Consider the following 27,549-nt stretch of genomic DNA (forward strand, 5'->3'; position numbering starts at 1 on the left):
TTTGAATACAAATAAGATCTCCTGCACTGTCACGGGCTGAGCGCGTGCGCATCGTAACATGATACCCGTGCAAGTTGTTGATTGCTATGCTAACACGATCCCCGTGCAAGCTGTTGCTTGCTAACTCGCTTTCAGTAATTAGATCCGCCAATTAGTTACGCTTTCAAAAGCGTACGGAATACAGAAGTCGCTATCGCTTAAGGTATGACGCATAGAGGCTCATTCTGCCCCCTTTATTCAGTTCTACCCCCTTTTTATCTCGGCTGGCTACGCCCCTGTTTTTGTTATTTAAAAAATTTACAAAAAGCAAATTTTTGAGACTTACAAAATTCGGCGTCGGCATCACAAGGAGACTTGTGCAAACTACTTAATTTTTGAAATACCTAACTAGAACTACTTAACTTTTCAAAACTCCTCACTAGGACTTGAACTACTCTCTTTTCAGTGTCCGCAACTAGAACTAGAATGACTCACTTTTGAAAGTTCGCAACTCTAACTGGAACTAGAACTATTTAATTGTCAATGTCCACAACTAGAACTAACAACTTTTCAAAATGCGGATCTAGAACTGAAACTACTCGCTTTCCAAAGTTCGTAGCTATAACTGGAACTAGAACTACTCGCATTTCAAAGTCTGCAACTAAAACTGCAACTACTCACTTTTGAAAATCTGCAACTAGAACTAGTACTATTCTCATTTTCAACTCGCAACTAGAACTAGAACTACTCGCTTTTCAAAATCTGCAATTAGGATTAGAACTACTCACTTTTGGAAATATACAGCTATAACCAGAACTAGCACTACTTGAAATACTAATAGTTAGTGGAGCATTGGAGGTTTGTACAAGTCATTTATTTTTTACGTGTAATTTTTCAGCGATGACATCGTCGAGTGGGGCTAGAGGCAGAGAAGAGGGGGGTCTGATCGAGGGTGTTTGCGGGAGGAGCGGACGAAAACTGCCCGAGCTCAGACGTGCAGTGAACTGTGCCAACGATCTGGTCCGAGGTCGCGGATATCCAAGAGAAGTCATGGAGCTCACTGGACACGAGAGTGAGAGTTAATGATTTCATGCTGATTTTTTTCAGTGATAAACATATATGAATGAAATAAATATCCACAATGTAAATAGTATCGAAACTGTAGTTGTCATTGATAATATAACACTTTTTTCTCACTTTAAATATGTTTATTCAAAGAGATAAAATACAGTTTATTGGCCTATTTTTGAAGTATCAGGACCGGGGTTGTAATGACTCGAGTCAATCTGTGTATGGACTTGATTTGGACTCGAGTCATGGCACATGACTCGAACCAAGTCATGTGAATCTGGACTCCGACGGTTTCATTATATTTCGAAGAATAGTCAAGTAACCACACTGTTGGTATTTCGTCTGTTGGTACTGGTACTTTAAAATGCGACCAGAAACTGCTAAGAGTGAGGAAAATTAATATATTGTAAATGTGAACCATTCGATATCACCAATCAGAGTTATCCAAGACTTTAACTAGAAACTGAGCAGTCCACGCAATGTCTTGGACTCGGACTCGAGTCAATATACCATGACTCGGACTCGACCCTCTGCTCGCAGACTTGGACTCGGGGGTGAATGAAAATGACTCGACTTGACTCAAGTCGACACTATAAAAACGAGATCGACTTGTGACTTGGTTACAACCCTGATTTTATATCTATTACGTTTTGGTTCCAGCGATCTTGTCGACTGTGATGTTCTTGTGCGGAGAACTGCTGACAATGGCGGACTGCATGTCGTTTGTGGCGGGGTCCGTGCAAGTTGCCGAGCGTTTGAGAGAGCCGCTCAGACGCGTCATTTCCGAGTGCTGGTTCGACGGACAAGAGCCAGACAGAGACCAGATCGAGGTTAGACTTGACTTGCATTGGTTTTGCCAATCACTTCTCAAAATCAGACACCAGATCTAGAACTGCTCACTTTTTCACAACTTGATTTTTAAAATTAGATTCATAGTTTGTACAGATCTGTGACTTGTAATCCAAGCTAGTTATTCAGAAAACCGGTAGGTAGTTTACCGTCAGCTAAGTAGATTGAGTGTTTGCAGTAACTAGTTGTAGTTCTAGTTCTAGTTGCAGATTTTGAAAAGTGTGTACTTCTGGACCTATTTTGAGTTTTTGAAACGGAGTAGTTCTAGTTCTATTTGTGAGTTTTGTAAGTTGAGTAGTTCTAGTTCTAGTTGCGGATTTTGAAAGGCGAGTAGTTGTAAACCTGGTTGTGAGTTCGGAATAATGATTGCTTGTAGTTCTGATCCTAGTTGCGCCGTGATTAGTTCTAGTTATGTATTTGAACAGCTTCTTGGAGGTGCAGAATTTCCATATACAATAGAATAGTAGGCTATATTGATATGAACCGAAATATTTTCGGCTGACACTCGTCAGAGGTAATCGTCAGCAACTATAGTAAAGACTTCAAAAGAACATCGTATATCAGCAATCTTCTCACAAAATATGTTGTAAAATGATGTAACATTCATATTTTGTGATAAGATTGTTGATATACAATATTCTTTTGAATTCTCTACTAGTTGCTGACGATTACCCCTGACGAGTGTCAGCCGAAAATATTAGGGTTCATTTCAATAATAATATACTATTCAATAGTTATGAATTAAAAAGTGAATGGTTTTAGTTATAGTTGCCAGTTTTGAAAGGTAGGTAGCTCTAGCTTATGGACACTGAGCAGTTCTAGTTTTTGAAAACTGAGTACCCGGTAGTTCTAGTTGCACAGTTTAAAAATCCAGTAATTTGCTCATTAATGCACAAGTTTGACATTATTCCTTGTTTTCTGGTTTGACTCAAACGACTCAACTCAAAACAATTTTTGTCTCAGGCCGAAGTTGAGCTGCACTCCACGGAAGCGCGCCCGAATCTAGAGCAGTTGTTTGAAGGAGAATCCCCGAAATTTCGCGACGTGAGCCTGGTGGAATCCAACTTGTCGCTTTACAGATTCGTGCACAGGAGACTACTGCAGTTGCTTTTTATTCACGGTAGGTTTTCTGCAAAACGTTTCACTTGAGGTTACTTCTCCTTAGCAGTTTCTAGGTAGATCTGTTGCCTTTTATTATACTCTTAGGGTGGAGGCCCAAAATATAGATCAAATAAAAGATCAGGGGATTTTGCACGTTGCTGGATTTTCTGCGGACCAGAAAGGTAGATTAGTAAGATTCTGTCAGAACCGACTGACTATAGACTCCTGCTTCTTGATCCTGGTCGCCACCAGGATCAAAGTCTGGATTAAGGTACACAAGCATATAAATTTGGCGAGGTTTGTAATAGTTATGACATTGTAGATTGAAATTGCTTATCTGAGCTTCATTATAAAGATAGTGAATATTGCATGTTGGCGATATTTTGTTACCGGTACTCAATTGTGCTTCTCCTTATTGACTGATGATCATGTTATTACAGAATGTTTAATGATAATTGCATACAAACTATGTAAAGAGACTTTTTGGGGTACAGAACTTTAATATACATTTTAATAATATATTCATACTAGAAATATATCAAAACCCGAAGCTTTTCGAGCCAACACTCATCAGGGGTAATCGTCGGCATAAAGAGAATTTCAAAAACTTGCATATAACTACATTGCATACATCCAATTATGACGTCATAGAAACAAAAACAACATCAAGTACAGACAAACCGCGAGCGCAGCTAGTGGCCAATTTTTAGCTGAAGCAAACGTTCCTTCTGCTGGCATAAGCGTGGTTGATGGATCTTAATGAATGTTGATTCCAGCGCGGACAAGTGGAAAAGTGTGCGGCCTTTACCCAAAATTGAGAATCTGTCGTCACTATAGTTATTGGCGCAAGTAGCATTCTCAGCTAAATGCCTGCCAATGGCAGAGTTCATTGCCACGGCCTGGTTGTGTTCCAACACCCTTAGGTCAGTTTCAGTTTCAGCGGCCTGTCCCTGGGAATTTATTGTATGAAGTCTAATAACGCGCGGTACATGTTGTTTGATACGTTCCTGCAGGCGCTGAGTTGTTCTTCCTACGTACCGACAATCACAGTGGCACTTAAATTCGTAAACTAAATGGCTTTGTTGAGAAGCGGGAAGAACATCTTTGCGCGTTGCAGGAAGTAGTTGTTTGGTGGTGAATACAACGTTCGTTTTGACGTTGTCGTAACAACGATCTACGGCGGAGATTAACTGTTTCTCAAAACGAGAAGAGATGGGGCCCAACCACGGTAAATGTATGTATACATTATTCTCAGGGCGTTCGTTTGTGTTTTGGGAATCGCTGGCATTGAAATTGTTGAGTTTTCTGTCCATAAAGCGCTTGATGATATGTTCCGGGTAACCGTTATCAATTAAAATTTTCCGGATATATTCGAGTTCCGAGTTTAATTTTACATCCGAACAGATCATCAATGCTCTATGTACCAATGTTCCAATTAAATTCAGTTTACGGCGGTTTGGGCTGAACGAATTCCAACGCAGATATTGTCCGGTAAATGTTGGTTTCCGGTACACCGAAGTAACGATGTTAATACCCCGTTTCACTACAAGAACGTCCAAGAACGGTAACGAGCTGTCGCACTCTTTTTCAAATGTGAATTTCAATGAAGGATGTAGCGCATTCAAGTTATCCAGAAAATCGTCAAACTCTGCCTCGTTATCGCAGATGACGAAGGTGTCATCCACATATCAACGATACATAAAAGGTTTTTGGATTGTATCAGCTGCGAATAATTTGTTCTCATGGAATCCCACGAATATATTAGCTAAAATCGGGCCGAGAGGGGATCCCATCGCTAAGCCATCGGTTTGTCTGTACATAGTATCATTAAAACTAAATTCAACAGAGCAAGTGGCCATATTCAAAAGTTCAACCAAAACTTTACGCGAGAAAGGGGGTGGTGGCAAATCACTATCGTATAGCGCACAAGCACAGATATCAATTGTCTCTTTCAACGGTACGTTCGTGAAAAGACTAATGATATCATAAGACCTGAGGAACATGTTCGAATGCGGCAGGTTGGCGGTTTTCACCTCGCGCGCAAACGTAAATGAATCGGTGGCACAGTGCGAGCCATACAATGAACGCACTGGTTCTAAAATATCAATCAGCCACTTCGCGAGCTTGTGCTGAGCCGATCCAATCATGGAAAGAATCGGCCGAACGGGCACGTTGGGTTTGTGCGTTTTCGGAAGTCCATACATTCGTGGCCTCTGCGATCCGACTGGCCTGACGGACGCGTAAATCTCCGATGATATGGAGCCATTTTCCTTCAAGCGGAAAAGTCGTCGTTGTATCCGTCCGTTGGTAATGGTTTTTGACTACTCGAAAGATTGCTGATTACCAGTGCAATGCTCATAATTACAATCCTGTAACAATTGATATAAGTTGGTATACAACGGAGCCTGACCGATTATATCGCTTTGCCGATAATATAGACTCGATATCACTCTTTGGAAGAATTATTGGTATCGGCCATTGGAAATGAATATATATGGGCAGTTTTCGTGAGGTCACAGCATGGTGATAGGAAGTCCATAAACTATAATCTTTGACCACTAGACTGAGAATATTGATATATTTCGCATATATTACACTTTACAGGTGTCCTGATACAGCCTTTCTAGTTAATTTCCTGTCCAAGTATAGCATTGGCTGTAAAGCTGTTCGAATAGATACCCTGAAGTTTTTCAAATGCGCATTTTAAGGTATTCCACACAATTTGAATATAGGCTATAGTGGTTATCGGTGAAGGAGTTAGATATTGGTTTTATCGGTATCGACCCAAAACTCCAATATCAGTCGGTCTCTAGTATACAAATACCATACAATGAAAACTACCAATTCTGCACTTTGTGATCAGCTAGTTGCAGAATCAAGTTTTTGATGACTAGAGACTGACCGATTATTTCCAAATGATTTCTTTGTGATTGGCTTCCTAATACAAGTTTTAGTTTAATCACAGGTTACTGCCTCATCGCAGAGTCGATAATATGAACTTCTTTTAATTCAGAGAAACAATGAGCTCAGAATTGAACTGACGGTGTCCAAGATTGAGGAGCTCAAAGAAAGATAAGACATGAGAGACGAAGAAAGATATTTCAGAAAGCAAGAATTCGAAATGCGTATTGAAGAACATGCAATAAAAATGTCTTCCTGTCAAGTTATGTAAATAGCCGAATACGCATTTTCTGAAAAGCCACATTTCTTTATAATATTTCATTGTGCCTGCCTGCCAGGTGTTCCTCGCCTTATAGCCAATGTTCCCTCTAATTTTCGACGAGTTTGCGCACACTCAGCAACTCACTACGCAGACCCTGAGCGTAAACGTCTGTAAAAAAGTCATCGCTTCGGATTTTTTCGTGTGCAACTTGGATTTTCTGTGCGCAGACACCATGTCAGCACTGCGAAGTTGCGCACGTGAGTAGCTTAGAGGGAACGTTGCTTATAGGTATTATCGATGGTGCGCATTTTTTGAAATGCAACATTTCTTTATAATATCTCATTGTGCCTGGCTGCCAAGTGTTCCTCGCCTTATAGGTATTGTCGACGGTGCAAATATTTCGCTACATTTTTTCAATTCATATTTGTCAATTTGAATACAAATAATAGGACACCTGCTCTTTGTTTATTATCTACGGTGCGATTGTAGTTGAATCTTTCATTCCACAAAGTCATGCACATTCCATTCTCTTTATTATTTTTACACCAGCACGGTTTACTGTGTTCGGTAAAATTTTGAAATAAACAGTTAGTAGAAATATGTGTTGATCTTATTTTCAAGATAGGCTATTGCGTCAGTGTATCCAACTTCAGATGTTATATCTGTAGCTTCCTCGGGAGTAACTGCAATATCAGGAACTGGATCATTGGCTTTGCAGCAAAATTGTGCAAACATATTGTTGCATTGATTGCCAGGATGGTGTTTTCGATTTGCATTCGCATAGGATTTAGCAACATCTGGAAACGCTGTTTGAGAACGCCAAAGCATTGCTAGATCAGCATGCGTGTCTTTGAGTGCATATAGTTGTATTTTTTTTTCTTGTGCAGCCTGTGGATTTGTTAATGGAGGCATCAGGTACATTTTTAGAGCATAGAGCCTCTGTCTCCCAGCAAAATCCCAGTGTAATTTTTCTGGCTTAGCTCGTAGTTTAATCTGGGGTTTGAAAAAGTTCTTGAGTCATGAGTGCTCCCTGGCCATCTCACAACAGCATTAGTCACTACTGGTATATTCTCTGATAATGCCCGAGAAATGCAGTGGATGATTCGGTGTGCAGTTGTTCGGCTTACATCAATCAAGTCAGCATCTGCTTGTTGAAAATAACTGTAGCAAAAATTCGGAGAGCACAGAGTAATTGCACATGGGGTGCAAAGCTTGGCACCGTACATCCAACCATGGGCTGTCTTTAATCATGTCCAATAGAATTACCGTAGCTCCCTTGTAAAATCTGTAGCGGTCAACGAATTCATTTTCTGGGTATTTTACAAATGAGTCCGATATGTCTGCCAAGTAATGCCTGGGCATAACAATTGTATTCTCGTCGTCCGAACTGCCATCTACGATGTCCAAAATATCCATACTACAGACAGTAATACCAACAGTACCAGTTTGCAATGCCGTCTTTAGAACTTATAACTGTGAATAAACTACAGAGTAATACGCATTCAGAGGTGGTCAAAGTAGTCAAGAAAGCTACTCAAGTAGAAGTAGAAGTAGCGACGAAAAAATCTACTCAAGTACGAGTAGAAGTACTTCTTTCATAAGCGACTGAAACTACTTGAAGTAGAAGTAGAATTTGCTGGATTTAAATCTACTCAAGTAAGTAAGTAGTTTTGAAAACGGTCGTAATTCGTTAGCATGAACTGATAAAAAGCTGCAAATTGAGGTATGCGGAAGGAGTAGAGATCTTGATTCATATATTGATGCATCCCAGGAAGTGTAAATTTTTGACAGAATAATTAGTCATCCATATCATGGGATGTAAATTATAGTATTGATATGGAATGCGATACTAATTCTTTGTTTACTCGAACACCCCGTCTTAGAGAATGTCATGGCATGACGCCACCCCCCCATATTATAAGGCCCCTATAGTTCAGTCGAAATGCAATACAGAGAAGTTGTGTCGGATACGGCTTTAACGCTTTGCCCGATTAGTATACCTATACGTTAATTAAAAATATGGCAGATCGTAAAATTGTTATATAGTGTATAGCTATATTTTCTGAAAATATAAGGCATTACTACACTTGCTTATATATTTCAACATGTATGTTCTCCAGACAAAAGAACTGAAACTATGATTAGAACCCAACGTATAATACTCGCATAATTGAAAGAAAAATGCAAATACTACTTCTAAAAAGCGGAAAATATATTTCACGTCTTTTGTCTAGAAAGTTTCAACGGTGGTCTGCTAAAACAGGTCTAATGTTGAAAAAAGTCAAATACCACGTTTTCCAGATTAGGACACGTCATGGCCTGGTCGGTATAACAGGTTATTGCTAGATTGCGAAACGATAGTTTCAAACGTTATGGGGGGCCATAATTACCGTGATGAAATATTTGATATAGGCGACAATGCGGTGTGAACGGAACCACGCAACCCGGTATCTAAATTATACTTTGCGATGCTTCCGTTAAAACATATTTGTCATACCATATCTACTGTATGCGAAGCGCAACGAAAATTCGGGGTGTTACATGACTTTTATGAAAATTAAATGTTGGTACTGCGTGAAAACAGCCCCGAAATTCCTTAGGCTATCTTTCTTATTGGGGGATTAAACTACTTCTACTTGACAAACTGAAAATAGCGAAAAGTAAGTAAGTAATTCACAAAATATTATAGAGTAGAAGTAGAAGTAGCCAAGAAAAGATCTACTTGAGTAAGTACCAGAAGTAGAGGAAAACTACTTGAGTACTTCGAAAAAGTAAAAGTACTTCGTTACTGACCACCTCTGTACGCATTAAAGCTGCAAAGTGATGTCAAATCAATTTCATAAGTCTACCTAGGAAACGACGGCATTCATAGCACATGACCAAAATCGACGACATTTCCAATCCGCATTGCCAAAGCAATATTTACTACGATGTCGATGGGTTGACATGGCAACCTTCCACGGATCACTACATTTTGCGTCATACATCCTGGATTTGTAGATCTACTAAGTTCGCACGAACATCCAATGTTTTGGCGTGCGGATCATCTACTTCTAAATCGGGAGATCTTGGAACTCGCAGATTAAGCGAAAATCCAGGATGATTTTACTCAGCTTTTTGGCCTCCACCCTTAGGGTTTCAAAAAGTTGAATTTAATTTTTGATGAGTTTGATATGGTATATCAGGGTTGTGACCAAGTCGCAAGGTTCCGAGTCACGAGTCAATCTCACTTTTCTAGTTTTGACTCGAGTCAAGTCGACTCATTTTCAATTCATCGAGTCAAATCTGAGTCCCAAGTCGGCGAGTAGACGGTCTGAGAGTCTGAGTCATTGTGTTCACCGTTCAGTTTTGATTTCAATCCCGGTTATACCCACTCTTTTCCAACTCTGCTCAAGTGATATAGAATGGCTCTCATTCATGGCATTGCAATTGTCCTCGGTCCTAACATTTTCTGGCCCTATTTTCTAAGTATCAGGACTTACAGACGAAATACCAATTATGAGGTGACTTTACTATTTTTCCAAGTTACAATGAAATGTCTGTCTTGGCCGTCCTAGTCTCGAGTCATATGACTTTGTTCGAGTCATGTACAATGACTCAAATACAAGTTGAGTCAATACAGAAATTGACTCGAGTTGTGTCAATTAACATCATTTGAAAAAATGACTCGAAACAAGTTGAATCACCAAAAAAACGTGTCTCGAGTCATTACAACGCTATGGTATGTATATTCCAAGAATGCGCCTATCGGTAGCATCACGAGTCATTTCTCGTTAGTTGCTAGATACATATTCTAATTTTGAAAGTATCCAGTGCCAGTGCATTGTTAAAAGTGTGCGACCCTCGACCAAATCTACATTTCAAAACTGCTCAGCACTTTCTACAGCTGTCATGTTGTGCTCCCAATCAAAGTAGTCTTGGAAATTGCCACTCGTACCATGTACTTGATTAGAAATTCAAGACCTCATTTCTAACAGTAATTCCAACTAGTCTGACCAACTTTGCCTGCCCTCGGCAATAAATAACTTCGAAAATCGACTTCTCTCACTTAAGACGCGGAACGATTCAAGCGCGAAATCCTCTCTCACATGATGGACTCTTACGCGCTGGCGCTGAATCTCAACGTTCACATTTTACAAGGCACCGAACAGACCGTATCCAGGCTCGTTTCAAACTATCTGGTATGAGTTTGCTAATTTGCTTTAGCATTCTTGCAGGAGACTTGATGATCTGATTCTAGTCGAACTTGTCAAATGTTTGTATGCTCCCATTTAAATTCTAATCGAATTAGTTTTTTTTCAAGAGGCTGTAAGAATGCAAGAACGCAGTAATTCTATTTTGAATCTAATTTTGGAAAGCATTGTGTAGCTATAATTGTTATTTTGATCTAATTCTAGCTCTACCTCAGTAATGCATTGAAGTTTGCATTGAACTTGTGTTTTACTTTGCAGGGAGCGACCATCGGCGCGTTCGGGGCGGGTTGGGACGGCGATGACCCGATGTCTCGTCAGATGCAGGAGTTTATCACGTCGGGTATGATTCCTTTCGCGAGGAGCCGTCCGATATCGCAGGATCAGATCGACCAGTTCGTGATGAACGTCACGCAGCCAGAGGTACAAGTCCAGGTCAGTTGTACGTAACAATGTGTTAGAAGTAGGGCGATTTTTTTTTTACCTAAAAACAGGAAGATTTTGACCTGAAAAAAATCAAAATTTCGACATTTTTCAACCTTAAAAAAATTCATTTTGACAGAATTTATCCTCGTGTATGTAAATAAGGTGTTTTTGCACATAATGTTAGAATCGTACTACTTATCTTTATTTCTGGTTGGAACTGTCTGTCCTTACAAAGTAGTTTAACCTGAAAAAAAACTTTTTCGACTTGAAAACTGCAGTTGTTGGCTGCCAACACTGCGTCAACTGACTATCGCGTCGACATAACTAACTAAAGCTTCATTGAAGTAAATGTGAACAAGGTGGCTGTAAGCAACATACGTCAGAACAGAAAGTGTCTGTCATTACTAAGCAGCCTGCCAAGGATGGAGGAAGAATGTTCAACAGCAGCAGTAGTTGGCTGACAACACTCAAGTCGTACGTATACTGCTGGTGACAAACCGTGTTGCTTCATTCTGATAATGTTGTCTACATCACTGTTTTTTTACCTAATACTATAATTTTGCCAACCAAAGCCTAAAAAAGGTAGCAAAAATTTGGATAAAATACGCAGTACAAATCTGTTTGCTACTGCGACTTGATAAAATTTTTCTTATTATATTTCATCAGGACGTTGATTAGTCTTATTATAGTATTTTTCAATTTCATTGCTCGTGCTATAGCTGGACCCCAGCCATGGAATTGGACTAGAATATGTTCAGGTAATCAGACAACTAGCCAAGTCTGCTTGGGTCCAGACTTGTACAGAAACTACTGTATTTTCAAAATGCCCAACCACTCACTTTTTAAAACTCGCAACTAAAATTAGAGCGAATGACCTTTAAAAGTCCGCAACCAACTAATTAGAAACAAATAACCCAGTGCACATTAGTGCTACGTATTTAAACGAGCCATGCAGATTGTGAATCGTCTCATTTTGCAGACCCCCGAAGAACCATCAGAGGCGGAAGAGAGCCAGCCGGTTGCAGATGTATCAATGGAGGAAGATTCGGCTTCGGGGGACGCGGAATCGGATTGGAGGTGCTTCTAACATGACTTTATAGCGGACTATCAATTATCAAAATTTTCAATTCTTTTTTTGGGGGGTTTGAAATATGAACATGGTACCTCTGTTCTTGCGTCATGGCATATGTAAAAATTGCAAAATTTCAATATTACTGCGAAAATGTTCAATTGTTTTTCTCCATCGTAAATTTTCAATATATCATCATAAACCAAACATTTGTACGGAATTTTTGAAAAGCCAACATCCAGATCTATATTTTGCTAATTTTCGTTTGGCCTTGGTTGTAGGTATACCTTGGTCTGAGCTGCACGGCAAATTTCTGAAAAAAAAATTGAACTTCAAATTTAAAAACGAAATTTCTCAAGGATGAGTTGCTCGTATTTCTTCAAAGTTTAGCAGCATGTAGGACTGTCGTATTACTTCCTAAAACAGGCCTTAGATCCCAAACAGGGCGTCGCAATTTTGAGGTATGGTGTTTGGCGTGTTATAGCACTATTTCTGCTGTCATATCTAATTTGTGATATTTTGTTTATGACGTAGCGACACCTAGCAGCTGTGAAAATTTCATAGTGATGTGTGTAGCCATTCGCGAGATACCTCTTTTGAGATGCTAGTCCCCCTTACACACCGGTATTCCTTTCAGACTGACAGTTCCAGGCAACTGGGTCCCTGTGATGGAGGCTGATATCGAAAAACAGAAGAAAATCTCCGAGCAACCTCTCAGCGAAGCCTATCCTTCCGGAACTCCGGCCAACAAACGCAGGAAGACATGACCATCGTAGTTTATTTCTCTGTGTCGCTGCAACTTTAGTTTTGCGTTCCTATATGTTGTGCGTCGCCCGTGTTAGTATGCCGATGGATTGAAGCGATTCTGATGAATTGGATGGTGAATTTGCAGGCCTGTTGTCACAACTCTGCTTCACCGCCGACTGAGTTCTGATTTATTTAATGGATATTTATGGTGCGATGCTGGTGTTGGTCATCAATATTGTAGCCAACTGGATGTTTGCTTTAAATAAGAGGTTTTGCGAAGCTGTGCACGGGACCTATTTGGAAGCAGTAGTGGATGGATGGGAAGAGCCGGCCGCTGATTTCGCGCACTACGAGCGCGTTTACGTGGTGTCGTTGCGTTCGGCGGGCGGAGCGAAGCTGCAGTTCAATCTGTAGGGCGGATGTGTGTCGTTATTCTTGCAATTTCGTTGTGGTATGTGAACGTGTGTGGTGCTTTGTAGGATTATTAACTCCGTGGAATGTTCCTTTCGTTCTTGAATAGCTGTGGCGTGTGTCGATATTGTTGTCTGATGATGGGATTGGGGCTTAGGTAGGTCTGGAGGTTGTGGTCAGTGTTCTTGACTCATTTGTGTCGGGAGATGTGTCCCTATAACGAAGTACTGTTTATAGTAGATGAGGGGTAACCAACGCGCGGGCCGCTTGCATGTTTTTTCCAGTGTCTGGATCAAGTCACGAGTCGTTGCACACTTAGAGTCCGGTGACTCGAGTCTAATGGAATTCTCAAACTACGAGACATGATTTAGAGTCGTTGCCCTTTGCTCACTGTCTTGGATAAAGATGATGGAGTTCCCATCTAGTCTGAATCGAGTAACTAATAAAGTGTTGATTATACACGCAAATTTGGCCAGTTTTCACTTGATGGAGTCGGAGTCGTGAAAACTGTAGTGGCTAGAGTCGGAGTTTGTGAAAATGACTCCAACTTCAATATTATGAAAACGATTGCTTTCAAATGTATCTTTGAATTACTAATAATAACAACTATAATAGGATTTTTATGTACCATCAATCACTGTTACAAGTAACGATACGGATAAGTGGCGGCCAAACCGTGCCCCGGAGGCCAAATGGGGCCCGCGAGAAGGTGTGTGACCTGCGAGGTAATTCTCTAAATTAGATATAACATCAGGTAAAATTGCAAGGCCAACCAAAATTTTATTAACCTGACCGCGAAATCTGATGATGACCAAAACATCAGTTTCTACGCATTGGCGTAGCCAGGGGCCAACCACATTCATCCAGTGTTGGGATGACTCGAGTCATGACTTGACTCGAGTCACCTTTTTCGCATGACTTGACTTGACTCGAGTCAGTTTGCCAAAATGACTTGACTTGACTTGACTCGGCGTATGAAAAATGTGGATTGACTCGTGACTCGGAGCAAAACTCACGAGTCAATTTCGACTCATCAAGTAATCGGTGTCGATAAAAATCACTGCATCTTGGATATGCTCGGATTGTTCGCGAGACGCTTGTCTAACCCGTGAGAGCGACCAATCATTCAATGAGCGTGCAATTCACCGAGCCTCGATTGTTCTCTCACAAATAGATTGACTGCAAACAAAGTTTGTTTGTTTGTTTGTTTTGGGGTATTCATGGTGTTTGTCGACTACTATGGTCATTTACACCAGGCCGATATTCTTTTTTATTTTCATGAGTCGGTGTATATGCCGCAAAAACATCAAGGACAAAAATAAAACTACGTCCCTTTCCGTAACTGCCGACTTATAGCACGGCCCACCTCTAGGCTTTTGTAAGACACCGCTGACGCAGATGAGGTGACGAGGAGGAGCCTAGGTAAACCGCCAACACCTAGGTATCGGAATTCAGAAGTCGACCTCGGTCGGACTCGAACCCGCACCCATTGGTGTTGCAGCCGCGGATTATACCACTGCGCTATCTCGACACACCTTATAGTGGCAAGGGCTCGTCCGGGATTTGAAACCGGGACTTCTAGCACCCGAAGCGAGAATCATACCCCTAGACCAACGAGCCGATAAACAAAGTGATCGAAGCTTAAAGCTTACGTTGTCGTAACTCTAGTGGTAAAGTACATAATAGAATAGCAAAATGTATATTTCTGTTCTTATCTTACCTTAACCAAACTGATTGTTTTATTGAAAGGGGGCCCAAAATTATTTCGTTAATTAGCATAAATTATAGAGTATTTTTCGAAAATTTATGCAACTTTTATGCATGGTGGCTTCGCGCGATTTCATGGTGGCAAATTTCTTGATTATTTGGTAATCTTACTCCACGAAAAAAACACGCAACATTTATCAAACGAATTCGATATCACCCAAACATGATTGAAGACATGAGTTGAACATCACTTCAATACAGTGACTTGGACTCGACTCGAGTCATAGCACTATGACTCGGACTTGACCCTTCAAACGGTGACTTGGAATCGGACTCGACTCGGTGATGAATTGAAAATGACTCGACTTGACTCGAGTCAAAACCACAAAAGTAAGATTGACTCGTGACTCGGAACCATGTGACTTGGTTACAACCCTGCCCTTTAGCCGAAAAGGTTGGCCACCCCTGGTCTATAGTGTAGAGCAGTGCTCTTCAACCGGGGTTGTCGTAGGCCTAGGCTACGTAAATTTCGTATTCGTTCACCTCCAAGTAAGCATTTGAGCTGCTGCCTTGTTTATTTCCATATCTTAAGAGCAGTGAAATTGTATGCTTTTATACATATCACCTTAAATTTACATACTGATTCAGTGAATGACTCGCGCACTACCGCGTAGCCAAAAGTATGTCATGTGTATTCTATCTCTCAGTGGCCCAGATATCGAGGGTGATTAAATCAACACAGTGTCAAATATATGACAGTGCATATGTCAATTGTGTATGTCTTCATGAGCATCTCATAAGTGGATGAATACTGCAGCGTGGTAAACTGGGAAATCATGACGTCACTCCAGACCTGGGGTTCCCAACCGTTTTAACACCGTCGCCCCCTTTGAAAAATTATAAACTCATTGGCCCTCCTATTACTTTCAAAGCTTCGAAATAATTAATAACACTTCATTTTAATTAAACAACTGGTGTATACAATTATAGTGGAGTGGTTATGGAGATCATAAAATTAGAGGATTTTAATTTTACATATCTTTGCATGACTCCTGAAAACGGCTGGGTTGGGCTTGGGAACCCCTGCTACAGACAGAGTCCAGATATTCGGTAACGTATTGAGAGAAATGCTCTCCAACGCGCCGTTCTGAAAGTCGGCAAATATGTCACATGGGCCTGTTGTGAACCACCAACGTATTCTAGCCGTCATTATATGGCGAAAAAATATTCACTCTAATCTTCACTTGAAGGATACAGTGTTGGGATGACTCGAGTCATGACTTGACTCGAGTCACCTTTTTCGTATGACTTGACTTGACTCGAGTCACTTTGCAAAAATGACTTGACTTGACTTGACTCGGCGCATCAAAAATGTGGATTGACTCGTGACTCGGAGCAAAATTCACGAGTCAATTTCAAGTCATCAAGTAATCGGTGTCGTTAAAAATCACTTTATCTTATGTTCGGATTGTTCGCGAAACGCCGGTGTAACCCGTGAGAGCGACAAATCACTAGTAGTGACAAAACTAGTAGTGAGGTATTTTAATAGCAAAATATTCATTTCTGTTTTCTGTTCTTATACCTTAACCAAACCTCTTGTTTTATTGAAATTGAATTCGAATATAGTTTATATACTCCTCAACCATTGGTGTTAGCTCGAATGGTATCATATCAACATGTAAATGAGTAATGTAGTTCTTCTTATCAATTCATTTTTCAAGTTTGACTGGTAACTATAAACTGAGGCTATGCAATTACTTACGTAGTTGAACAGTTCTACGTATATGCCTATGTGAGCGATACAGTGCCTTCTTGCGTGTATATTTAACTTTATATTCATTCATCGGCTCAGAATCAATGACCACATAAATCTGTTAATCAGACAGCTAGCAAAATGCAATGACGTAATCATGCCCCATACTTCGAAAAGGCAATTTGACTTGAATTGTGACTTGACTCGTGACTTGACTTGACTTGACTCGACTTGACTCGAGTCACCTCCAAAAATCGAGTGACTTGACTTGACTCGAGTCACCTTTGAAAATCGATTGACTTGACTTGACTCGAGTCAAAATGTGCAATGACTCGAAATGACTCGTGACTCGAAGGTAGTGACTTGATCCCAACACTGAAAAAGGGTATATCAGTTAGGTCTATTCAATCTTGATTCATCATGAAATCTGTTGAAACCCGTCTTCTTGAAAGGGAAAACATCCATGTATCGAATTTGAATGAACTTTCGGATGACATCAAGTCATGATCACATTCTGAGCCATTTTAGGCCATTTTAAGTTAAGCGTTTTCTAATGGCCTTCTAATCAAATTCATATCCATATCCGTATCCATATGTCTCGTATTCGCTCTTACTGCGCGTGTACAGTACACTGTACTGTATATATAGGCAATGTTCCTTCAAACCTGCGCACGTGCGCAATCGCTTATTGCCGACACGGACTTTGCGCACAGAAATTCTAAGCTGGAACAGAAAATCCGAAGTGACGACCTTTATTTAGTCGCTACGCACTGTTGTTCAAGGGACCGAGCGCAATGAGTTAGTGAGTGCGCCCAGACTCAAGAAAAATTAGAGGAAACATTGCATATAGGTCTACACTGTGTAATGATTTTGCGATCCGTTTTTCATGCAGACCTCGTGAACTCGATTGGCTCACTTAGCAGTTAATATCCGGTTGACCGGTTGGATAAATTCAAAATATACGGATATATCCGTTATACGGATAGTGAAAATCATTGATATCCGAACTAACCCTATTTCACACACAGAACGCGAACGTGAACCTCATGTTCACACCATCCCTAATCTGCATATCCTAGATGTTATGTGACGATCGCACATTTCAGTGATGCAAACCTATCAAAATACTACTTACTACTTTCTACTTGATATCCGTAAAGATTGACGAGTGGATTAAACAATATCAGGAAACAATGGTTTTTAATTTATTACTCGCGGATGCTATTGACTGGCTTGTATAGACTAACTGGCTCATGGCATTTCTGGAACTGGATTTCAGGCTCAAAGCGAGATTCAGAGTCACCTTCCGGTTTTACCAGCTAATTGGAGGCGTCCAATGGCCAATGGACAATGACGCAAAAATATAGGTGCAATTTTCGAAAACACTCCTAAATGTTTAGGGGGTTTAGGTGACTATCTGCCTATTGTGAATTAGTCCGAGAGGGTTATAATTTTTAAGTAGCCTAAACGTGAACTTACGGCAGCTTATGACTTGAACAAAAATATCATCAATTTCGCCAACTCCTCGATGCGATCTTAATACCACATGGAGTGCAAGGCCGTATCGCGTGTGTATGGTTATTGCGTCCTGTGGTCACCATTGCAAATCAAAATAGTGACTGATGTTGTAAATATATGGACAATTCAGTTCATTCTGTAGTTTGTCGTCGTAGTCTCAACATGCACCCCTAAAATTATTTCGGTGACAGCCGTAAAACTACATTTAGTACCTTCTATTGTAAAAATAGATGGATGGCAGGTGACTGCATGTTACTCCTCATTTCGGACTATCCTCGCAATATGAAGGTTCAGACCAGAGACACCCTAAAGCTGCCCCAGATTATTAAATAGGCTACTATACCGGCGGGCGGGATGGTAATAGGCTCCATAGCCGCCGACTTTTATTTTTGAATGGGGTGGCGGAAGGCGCGTAGTCTGGGGGTGTCAAACCCCCTTTAAAAACGCAAAACCCCAGCCTTTTGAAATGACCATTCTGACGCTAATGTTCAGTTGCAATTCAACAAGTCGTGTTATCAGTGTTACGAGGGCAAATTAACGTGATTCGTCTCTGTACGCATATCGCATCGCCAAATGTAACGCGACGCGTTCTCCCGCTGAGGTGATTGCGAAATTAGGTCATTGATTGCCGCAAGCTCGGCATTCATCGCTGGACTGAGCAGTAACATGGCGCGACAATTCTGGGACACGAAAGACAGGCAAGAATGATGAATACAAACGTGCGCAGCCAATCAGTTACTATCCCTTGCCGCCAACGCAATGGGTTTTGACTTAGTATTGAGTAGCTCACATCGCGACAATTAGTTGCTGATTAAAACCTCGATTTTGACTGCATTGCTGCATTTCCCGATTTACGTTCGCAAAGCATAATTGGATTAATATGATGCGCGCTGGAATAATTTCCAACGAGCAGCCACACAATAAATGTTCAATTCGCGCTCCGAGAATATATATCACAAAAATGGTTCACTAAATACTTTAAACGCGGCCTGCGGCCCTCATCGATGCATATAATGCACTTTAATTTGTAAAAGGTGAACGGATATTTGGTCGTCAAATCGCGATAGAAGATGGTGTTTCTCAGAACGCGCGATGAAATCTACGTTTCTAACGATGAGGTCGAATTTGTATATCTAATAAGTATCGTTAGTTTGCTGAAATCAGCATAAGTTTACTGTGCAAAATACATAGTAGTGATCGATTTTATCAGACCGTACTGTACATGTACAATCGGCCGGCATGGCTGCGCTGATAACGAAATTGCAGGCATGCCGCAAACCTGCAATATTAACAATTACACGGTGCGCTAGTCATACCTAATTACCCAGATTTGGCAATGGCAACAACCACATTTTGTTCAGACGCGGGCATAAGTTTTAATCAAAAAGATGCATAAACAAAAACAATATTACACTCAGAGATTGTTACTGTTTGACGACAGTGTTTCTGCGGATGGCAGTAGGCCTGCATGCGGACGCGCTAAATCAAACCACCGTCGATAGTGCACATGAGATATCGATGACCCATTTCGCATACAAATGATTCTCGCTAATAAGCATAACCAAACATCAATACAAAAGTTACTATTTTAAACTAGGCAGAGTGGTGATTAATTATCCTGCTGCGAGGTAGTGGCGTCTGGAATGTATTGATAACTTGATATACAGCACGGTGAGTGTTCTTAAAATCACACTAATGTACGTAGAATATCTATTCACATGTGTGGATAGCTGGATATTTCTTACGCGATGACGAGCCAAGCTAATAGGCCACTTCTGACGTAATAATGAGCAGTGGCATTTGGAAATCTGACGTTTGTGCTATCACTAACTGTTATAATACCTCTTCCTTGTTCACGAATGTTCAGTTTATGTCATAGTCCTGTACAAATAAAAAGTAATCGTTCTTTCACAAAGAAATCGATTAAATATGGGAAGTAGTCGATTACGATTACGATTACTTCTGAATTTTCTCGAATGTAATCGATTGCGATTACGATTACTTGAAAATGCTGTAATCGTCGTAATCGATTACGATTACTAATCGCGATTACCCCATGTCTGGTGATAACAGATACACAACGCTATCTTTGTGCTGTCAACTGTGGTCTATCACGAGATTGTGTCTATAGGCACTCAATTACGAATTCTGACAAGTTTCCAGACTACGTTTGTTTGAAGGGGGTGAATCGAAATATACGTGTCCATTCCCATATACCCAGAGGAAACTGACCAGTAACGAAGTACTTCTACTTTTTGAAGTACTTGAAGTCGATTTTGCATACTCGCACTACTTTTTAAGTAGTTACGATTTTAGACTATGTTTACTTCTACTTGACAGGTTTCAGTTTTTTAGGCAAAAATAGGCGTAGAATACCTACTTACTTACTTGTGAATGGCCTGCTCCTACTTCTACTTGAGTAGAAATTATGGCATCACTTCCACTTCTACTTGAGTAGCGAAAGTGACTACTTTGACCAACTCTCCATATAACCCAATATCAATGTTAATGGAATAAACAACAAAGGAAGTTTAGCACTGATGCAATGTGTGTATTCGAAAATGCGGGGTCAGGTATCTGTGGTTCTATCGCGCAGCAACATAAATAGGTGCGAAATATTGCTCCAGACGAGGCTCGAACTCGCAGCCTCCGCATGTCTCCGTGTCTGTCGTCTAAGTACGGCGCGCTAACCGCTTGCGCCACTGGAGCTACGGAGTTCCGGCAAACCAAATAATTTAATTTCTGTGACCCTGTCTGCATAAGATATTGTCGGAGTTGTAGATGTGTCACTCGTGAGGAGTTTACGTAAGCTATATATCCTACGACGATAATAATATACTTTAAAAACAGCGATCAGCATGCGTCACAAGCATAGGGTTATCACCTTATCATATTTTTGAATCGGGAAAGGAGTACACTTTGTCGAAATTTTCAAACTTAGAATACCGATGGAAAATCCTGAAAAATTATTCAACTTCACCGACTTTGTCTAAAAAAAGGTCAACTTTCCTGCTAGGTGCCAAAAATTACAGTATTTTCTTTCACTCTAGCAGGTTATTTAGTAAAAAAAAGGTCGTCGCGTTCGTTCGTACCACGGATTTTCTATTTATGCCCATACTCACTACAATCAGTCCACTATTTTAGCTCCAAAACGTGTAAAGGACGACGAATTGCCAAAAAGGACGACATTTAGGCGTCCTCCTCGGAGGAATTCTGGTAACCCTACACAAGTATGTCTAACGATAAGTGTTGTACATTCCACCGCTCTACCAACTGAGCTATCGAAGGGACATGATGGAGCATGGCTCAGCATCAGACATGGGGTGATTACTTCATGAATGTAATCGATTGCGATTACGATTACTTCCGAATGACGCGATTACGATTACGATTACGATTACAGCAAAATCAGGAAGTAGTCGATTACGATTACGATTACATTGGAAAAGTAATCACGATTACTCACGATTACATGTTTTAAACAGTGTTTTAAACAAAGGCTTTAACAAAATTGAGTTTTTTCAAGTTGTAAAAATATGCTTTCCACAATTACCACCCGATTTACCCGACGTACATAGATATGGGATGGTTGGAACCCCTCACAATAATCCGTTCAACAGTTATAGTACGGATATTTCGTCAAAGTAGCCATATTTACCCTATATTTTCAATTGTCAATGTCAATCCACATTCGTCACGTCATGGCTTGAAAAAATAGAAATAAAATAAAATAAAAAACATGTTTTCAACAAGGGCCTTGTTGTAAACATGCTCTCTTTAAATTTATTTTTGTTTTAAATGCAACCCTATTTTATATCAATAGGTATTTAGGTTCCAGTCAATACCATGCCACGACACACCAAAAGACATATGTAATTTCGACCAACACGCGACTTCACGAAGTGTGCTACTATAGAAAGACTTTGGCCGAAACTTAGGGTATGTGTCCATTGTCAATTGCCGCGCTGGGTGGGCGTGACTACTGATCCGGTCCTTCCAATCCGAGCCCACAATGCAAATGCCTCCCGCACACCCACAGAGCATTAAAGACATGATAATTTGTGTGTGCGTCTCACGAAAGTTTTTCTTTTAGTCTGCTACGTTTGGGATACAACATTATCTTTTGATTATAGGCCTATAACAGACCGGGAGTCACGAATGAACAATATACGCTAAAGTAATTATAACAATAAGACAACAAGCGGTATGATTATGAATTACGTGCCGCAGCTCTACAGGTAAATCTGACCATCGGGGGCAGAGAGAAAGATAGGATTAAAAATTAATAATAATATATTCAACAGCTTCTTGGAGGTACAGAACTTCAATATATATTGGAATAATATAATGCAATAACCGATATTATAGACGAAATTCAGTCTTCGACTTGAAAATATCACCCTATGGCGGCCAAAGACCAACGTTTGGACTGGGGGACGAATTGCTGTTTTGGTCCTGATACTAGCTAAAACCCACGTTAACATGATATATAAGATCATGGCTATGGCGGCAGGTCCCAATGTTGAGTAAAGAATTATGACATAACCATTGGCGCCTGTTTCGAGTAGAGTCGTATGAGAAGAAGATGAAGAAAACATAAAATTCTGCCTTCAACTTAATACATATAATGTACTGTAAGCAGCCGCTACGAAAAACGGCAAAAAACGGCTCGGTTATGATATATATCAGCAGCTGTGTATTTTTATTGCTTCGTTGTGGAAACCGTAATGTTTTATTTGACTGGTACAAAATTTAAAATCTCTATCCGCTGTACGTACGTATACGTACTACATATAGGCCTAATGCTCGCTAAGCGGCAACGGTCAAACTGCGTTTGCATAACCAAACATTAATACAAAAGTTACTCGGTAGAGTCTAGAGTGGTGATTAATTATCCTGCTGCGGGGTACTGGCGTGTGGAACGTCTTGATAACCTGATACAGCACGGTGGGTGTTCTTACAGTCACATCGAATATCTATTTACTTTGGATACTTCTTGGTTCTTACGCAATGACTAGCAAAGCTGATAGGCTACTTGTGACGTAATAATGAGCAATGGCATTTAAAAATCGGACGTTTGTGCTATCATGAACCTGGTATAATACAATAATACATCTTCCTTGTTCACGAATGTTCAGTACATGTCATAGTACTTGTATAAATAAAAAGTAATCGTTCTTTCACAAAGAAATCGATTAGATATGGGAAGTAGTCGATTACGATTACGATTACTTCGGAATTTTTTCGAATGTAATCGATTGCGATTACGATTACTTGAAAATGCTGTAATCGTCGTAATCGATTACGATTACTAATCGCGATTACCCCATGTCTGCTCAGCATATTGCTACAGCAAATGAATAAGTTATCTGTATTTGTTTATTCATTTCGAGTATCCAATGAAGTTGAGCAACCACATCCCCGAATGTATGTTCATTTGGGGTTCCGATATTGGTTTATTCAACGAATGTTCATGGCACTTTACGTGATTAAAGATTCATTGTTGGAGAGGCACTGAACCTTTACTGTCAGATTGGTAAATAAATGTCAAAAAATATCAGCACATTCATAGCACCGCTATTGATTATGTTCCATTATATTACATGATAGATGTGGATATCATCAGAAATATAGAAAATTCCTTGCGGGCGTGAACCAACCAACTATCCAGTCATGGATAACATTATTAACCGTAACTACATCTGCATAGTGTATAGATTCTCAAAAATAAATTCGACTGCAAATAATTTTTCGCGTTGTCGGCAGGACTCGAACCTGCGCGGGCAGAGCTCAACAGATTTCTAGTCTGTCGCCTTAACCACTCGGCCAATTGGGGGGTCTGGGGTGCGGCAGTTACGGTGCTGAAGACGGTCCACCACACCCCCAAAATCGCTATCATTTCCAGTTATATTAATGTTCGTTCTGTAGCAGGGTTATCATATGTCCTCCTATAGGAGGAGTTACCCAATGCGGACGTTAGAGCGGGTAATTAGCGAGTCGAATCGGTGAGATGACCTTTTCTTTACGCAACACAATAAGATTTAGATTTCCAGTAAATATTTCAAAATCAGCTATTTAAATTACAGTAAACTAACTTTTGTAGCTTGATTAACGTGTCCTGCTTTCCCCATCCCAAGGTACGTTACCCATATTGTATAGCCAAGTGAAATGCCATTGGAGCGGTGGAAAAATATACTCAACGTTAACGTTATGCAGTGAACTGCAGGCTATTACGTGATCGTGTCTACACTCTACAGGTACTCATTTACGACTTCTGACAAGTTTCCAGACTTTCTGTGTCGGAAGGGTGTTGAATCGAAATATGCGTGTTCATGCAAACATACCTCAATACCAATGTTAATCGAAACAACGACAAAGGACTATTAGCACCTATGCAATTTGGGTATACAAGAATGCGGGATCAGGTAGTTGTGGTTCTATTGCGCGCAAGTTTTACAGCTACACAAATAAGTGCAAAATATTGCTCTAGGCGAGGCTCGGAACTCGCATTCTCCGCATGTCTCCGTATCTGTTGTATAAGTACGACACGCTAACCGATTGCTGGAACTAAGGAGTTGCGGCGATGACAGCCACTGAAAGTGTAAGTGCGAACGTGAACCCGATGAGACGTCGCACTGCCTATTTCATCACAAATAATTTCTTGACTGTGACCCTGTCAAAGATATTGCCGGAAATGTGGATATGTAGGTATGTCACTCGTGAGGATTTTACGTAAACTCTACGTCTTATGTCGATATAATATACTCTAAAGCAGGTATAGTAGGCCTACATAGATACCTACGCATGCAGCCTTCGTGACGTATATTAATTTGTAAATGCAACAGGAGAAGCGTTGTCGGCAGGACCCGAACCTGCGCATGCAGAACGCTTCAGATTTCTAGTCAGCCGCCTCAACCGCTAGGACATAAAAATTGAGACAGCAGTGAGAATTGAACTCAGGGCCCATGACTTACCAGACTATTGATCTAGTCCAGGGGTCTCCAACACGCGGCCCGCGGGCCGCATGCGGCCCGCGAGGTCCTATTTTGCGGCCCGCGACCTGATTTGAAAAAAATTCAGAAAAACGCTTAGTAAATCATGTTGAAACGCTAAAATTGATTTCAGTTGAAACATAATGTTGTTGTTTTTCAAAGTGATCCATTCTATGTGCCCACTATCACTATTACTCACTAGTTGATACGGCTTCGGCATGGTAATATCATTCCATGGATGAATAATTTGCTGGTACGAATGGGCATATTGCCTTGACGGGCAATGGCCCACCACTGCCAAGACCGAGACGCCTGCAAAACGACTTCGGGCGCTCCAAAAGACCATGCTTTACGAGGAGATAGTTGTCTAGCAAGTAGGCCTACCGTGTATAGCTAACCCCAATATTGATTCTTCAATCCATGGGTGGCCAATCTGCAGCAGTAGAAGGAAAATTATGCGGCTGTCGACACTTGTAATAACAACCCTAAGTTTTCACAGATACCCCCTGCATCAGCTGTATCTGGGAATCTGATCACATTGGCCGAGAAAGGATAAATATATTATAGTAATATGTGAAACTATACTAATATTTATTGACGAAATTCACTCATGAACAGGAAAAATTTTTCGCGCTTCGCGCGACTACAGATTGGTTCTCTGTGGCTCTTTACAACATAACTACTGACGATTTGGTACGCATAGTAAGCCGATATGTGCATATAGATTAGTTCGGAGTGTACCGGCAATGGATATGGACATGATAACGTGGGTATTTGGCCCCAGCTAGTTTATCACGACTAACCACCGGTATGCGGCCGCAGGCTACATGAGTACGCGAAATGCGGCCGTGAATTACAAAAATGTTGGCCACCCCTGTTTTAGCGGCTAAAGAGTGTTGTCATTGTCAGGTAACGTGTACAGCTCATAGTCCAAAATATAATGACATTGATGATCATGTTACTTTTTGTTGTATTTGTGCTTGTTCAATAAAATATTAGTTCTTTTGTGGTGATTATAACCGTCGCCTATGTTAGAAAGCACAGCGTTGTAATAACGTAGAATTATCAGACGTGGTTGTTGAACTGCGTTGCCTACTTTTATATCGATATTGATGTCATGCGGCCCGCGGCCTCCAGGAATTTGGAAAAGTGGCCCGCGACCTATTTTGAGTTGGCGACCCCTGATCTAGTCACTGTGCCACACAGCTACGATTAGTGGTAAAAACGGTTACTGCATCTGTAAATATTCTAAAAAATTACCTCGACGTTAGTTTACCGTAAGCCTACTTTCAGCGGGCAATACATCTGGTGGGACTTTTTTTATTCAGAACAACGTAAAGTAAATTTGATTGGAACTCAGGTATACAGGGCTCTAATGATTTATAGTAGCGTCAAACTTAAATCTGAATTGGAAATCATTCGGTTAATCTTTGTGTCGAATGGTCATCTCGATCACATCGATAAAATGACCATGGTTCGTAAACTCGAAGATTTCAGAAAACCGAAACCGTTTGGACGTAGAAAATGTCCTGTTTTACTAGTTGTTTGTTTTAGTATTATTACGTCACACAGATAAAATAGTTCCCACATTTCGAATTAGATTCGCTCTATTACTGTCGTTCGCTACTGATGGGAGTCGGTCGAAAAGCTTTAAGCGAATAAATTAACAATATTCAGTTATTGATTTGCGTTATTTTGAAGTTCTGTACACCAAATGGCATGATGTTCAGTCCTTAATAAAGACAAAATGCTTTTTGATTGCAAAATGAAGCTGCGGCGAAGCGATCTGTTGATCATCGAGTCTACTGCAGGTGATAGGTGGATTTGCTATAAATTGGATACGTCGCACTGCAACAGTCAGTTGTAAGACTGACAGGATAAATGTAAGAGCACATGTTAGGATAAACGGAATAAATGAATAAAAAGTGTATCAGTCTGAAACAAACAAAATATGCAGACCGGAGCGGATCGATATATTTTCTGGTCGAACACCGATCCTGTTTTTCAGTTCTCTGGTCCGACTCCCATCCAAAAATAACAGCTCATTCATAGCAACGCTACTGAATATGCTCCATTATGTTTAATTATGTTTAACAATGGATATCATTATAAATAGAGAAACTTCCTTTGAGGCGTAAACCAACCTGCTATCCAACTATATGAACAAGGTTAATAATGGTCACTGCATTCTGCACAGATTCTGAAAAAATACGATGACGAAAAATAAGATGTGCGACAGAGCCAACAGATTTCCAGTCTGTCGCCTTAGCAACGAACATTGCGCAACCGGTGAGAATTGACCTCACGACCCCTCGTTTACGGGAGCAAGGCTCTTGCCACGGAGCTATGGCGGCTGGTGGGTGTGGTACGCAACAACCACTGCTAAAATCGAACATGCTGAAATAGCCTATGTGCAATTGAAGAAAACCAATATTGTCAAGGAAGAATAATGGGTATTAACAAAAACTCATTAGTGCAAGAGACCTAAATGAATATGATCATTGACGGCGATGAAAACCATCGATCTACGAAGTGGGTTATTGAAGGACGCCGATTTCCGGTTACAAATTTCG

General features: G+C 40.6%; 1 protein-coding gene and 2 non-coding genes across 3 annotated transcripts; 1 reads left to right on the forward strand and 2 right to left on the reverse strand.

Annotated features, from left to right (window-relative positions):
• The first annotated feature begins 879 nt into the window (after positions 1-879).
• On the forward strand, positions 880-12,858 carry LOC145459713 (large proline-rich protein BAG6-like). Its single transcript, XM_080338267.1, has 7 exons — positions 880-1,051; positions 1,711-1,880; positions 2,863-3,019; positions 10,217-10,344; positions 10,615-10,788; positions 11,759-11,856; positions 12,486-12,858. Exons 1-7 carry the CDS (start codon positions 880-882, stop codon positions 12,613-12,615), a joined length of 1,029 nt encoding a protein of 342 aa, XP_080194393.1. The 3' UTR covers positions 12,616-12,858.
• Positions 12,859-20,603: 7,745 nt separating this feature from the next.
• Trnal-uag (transfer RNA leucine (anticodon UAG)) lies at positions 20,604-20,693 on the reverse strand. The gene is given in 2 exon segments: positions 20,604-20,639; positions 20,656-20,693. It is a non-coding gene; the product is annotated as a tRNA-Leu (tRNA).
• Positions 20,694-23,738: 3,045 nt separating this feature from the next.
• Positions 23,739-23,824, reverse strand: Trnas-aga (transfer RNA serine (anticodon AGA)). Its single transcript has one exon. It is a non-coding gene; the product is annotated as a tRNA-Ser (tRNA).
• Between the last annotated feature and the right edge of the window lie 3,725 nt (positions 23,825-27,549).

This window comes from Botryllus schlosseri, unplaced genomic scaffold (genome assembly GCF_051294905.1).
Source record: "Botryllus schlosseri isolate E-star unplaced genomic scaffold, Bs_hap1 Bs17a, whole genome shotgun sequence".
NCBI lineage: Eukaryota > Metazoa > Chordata > Ascidiacea > Stolidobranchia > Styelidae > Botryllus > Botryllus schlosseri.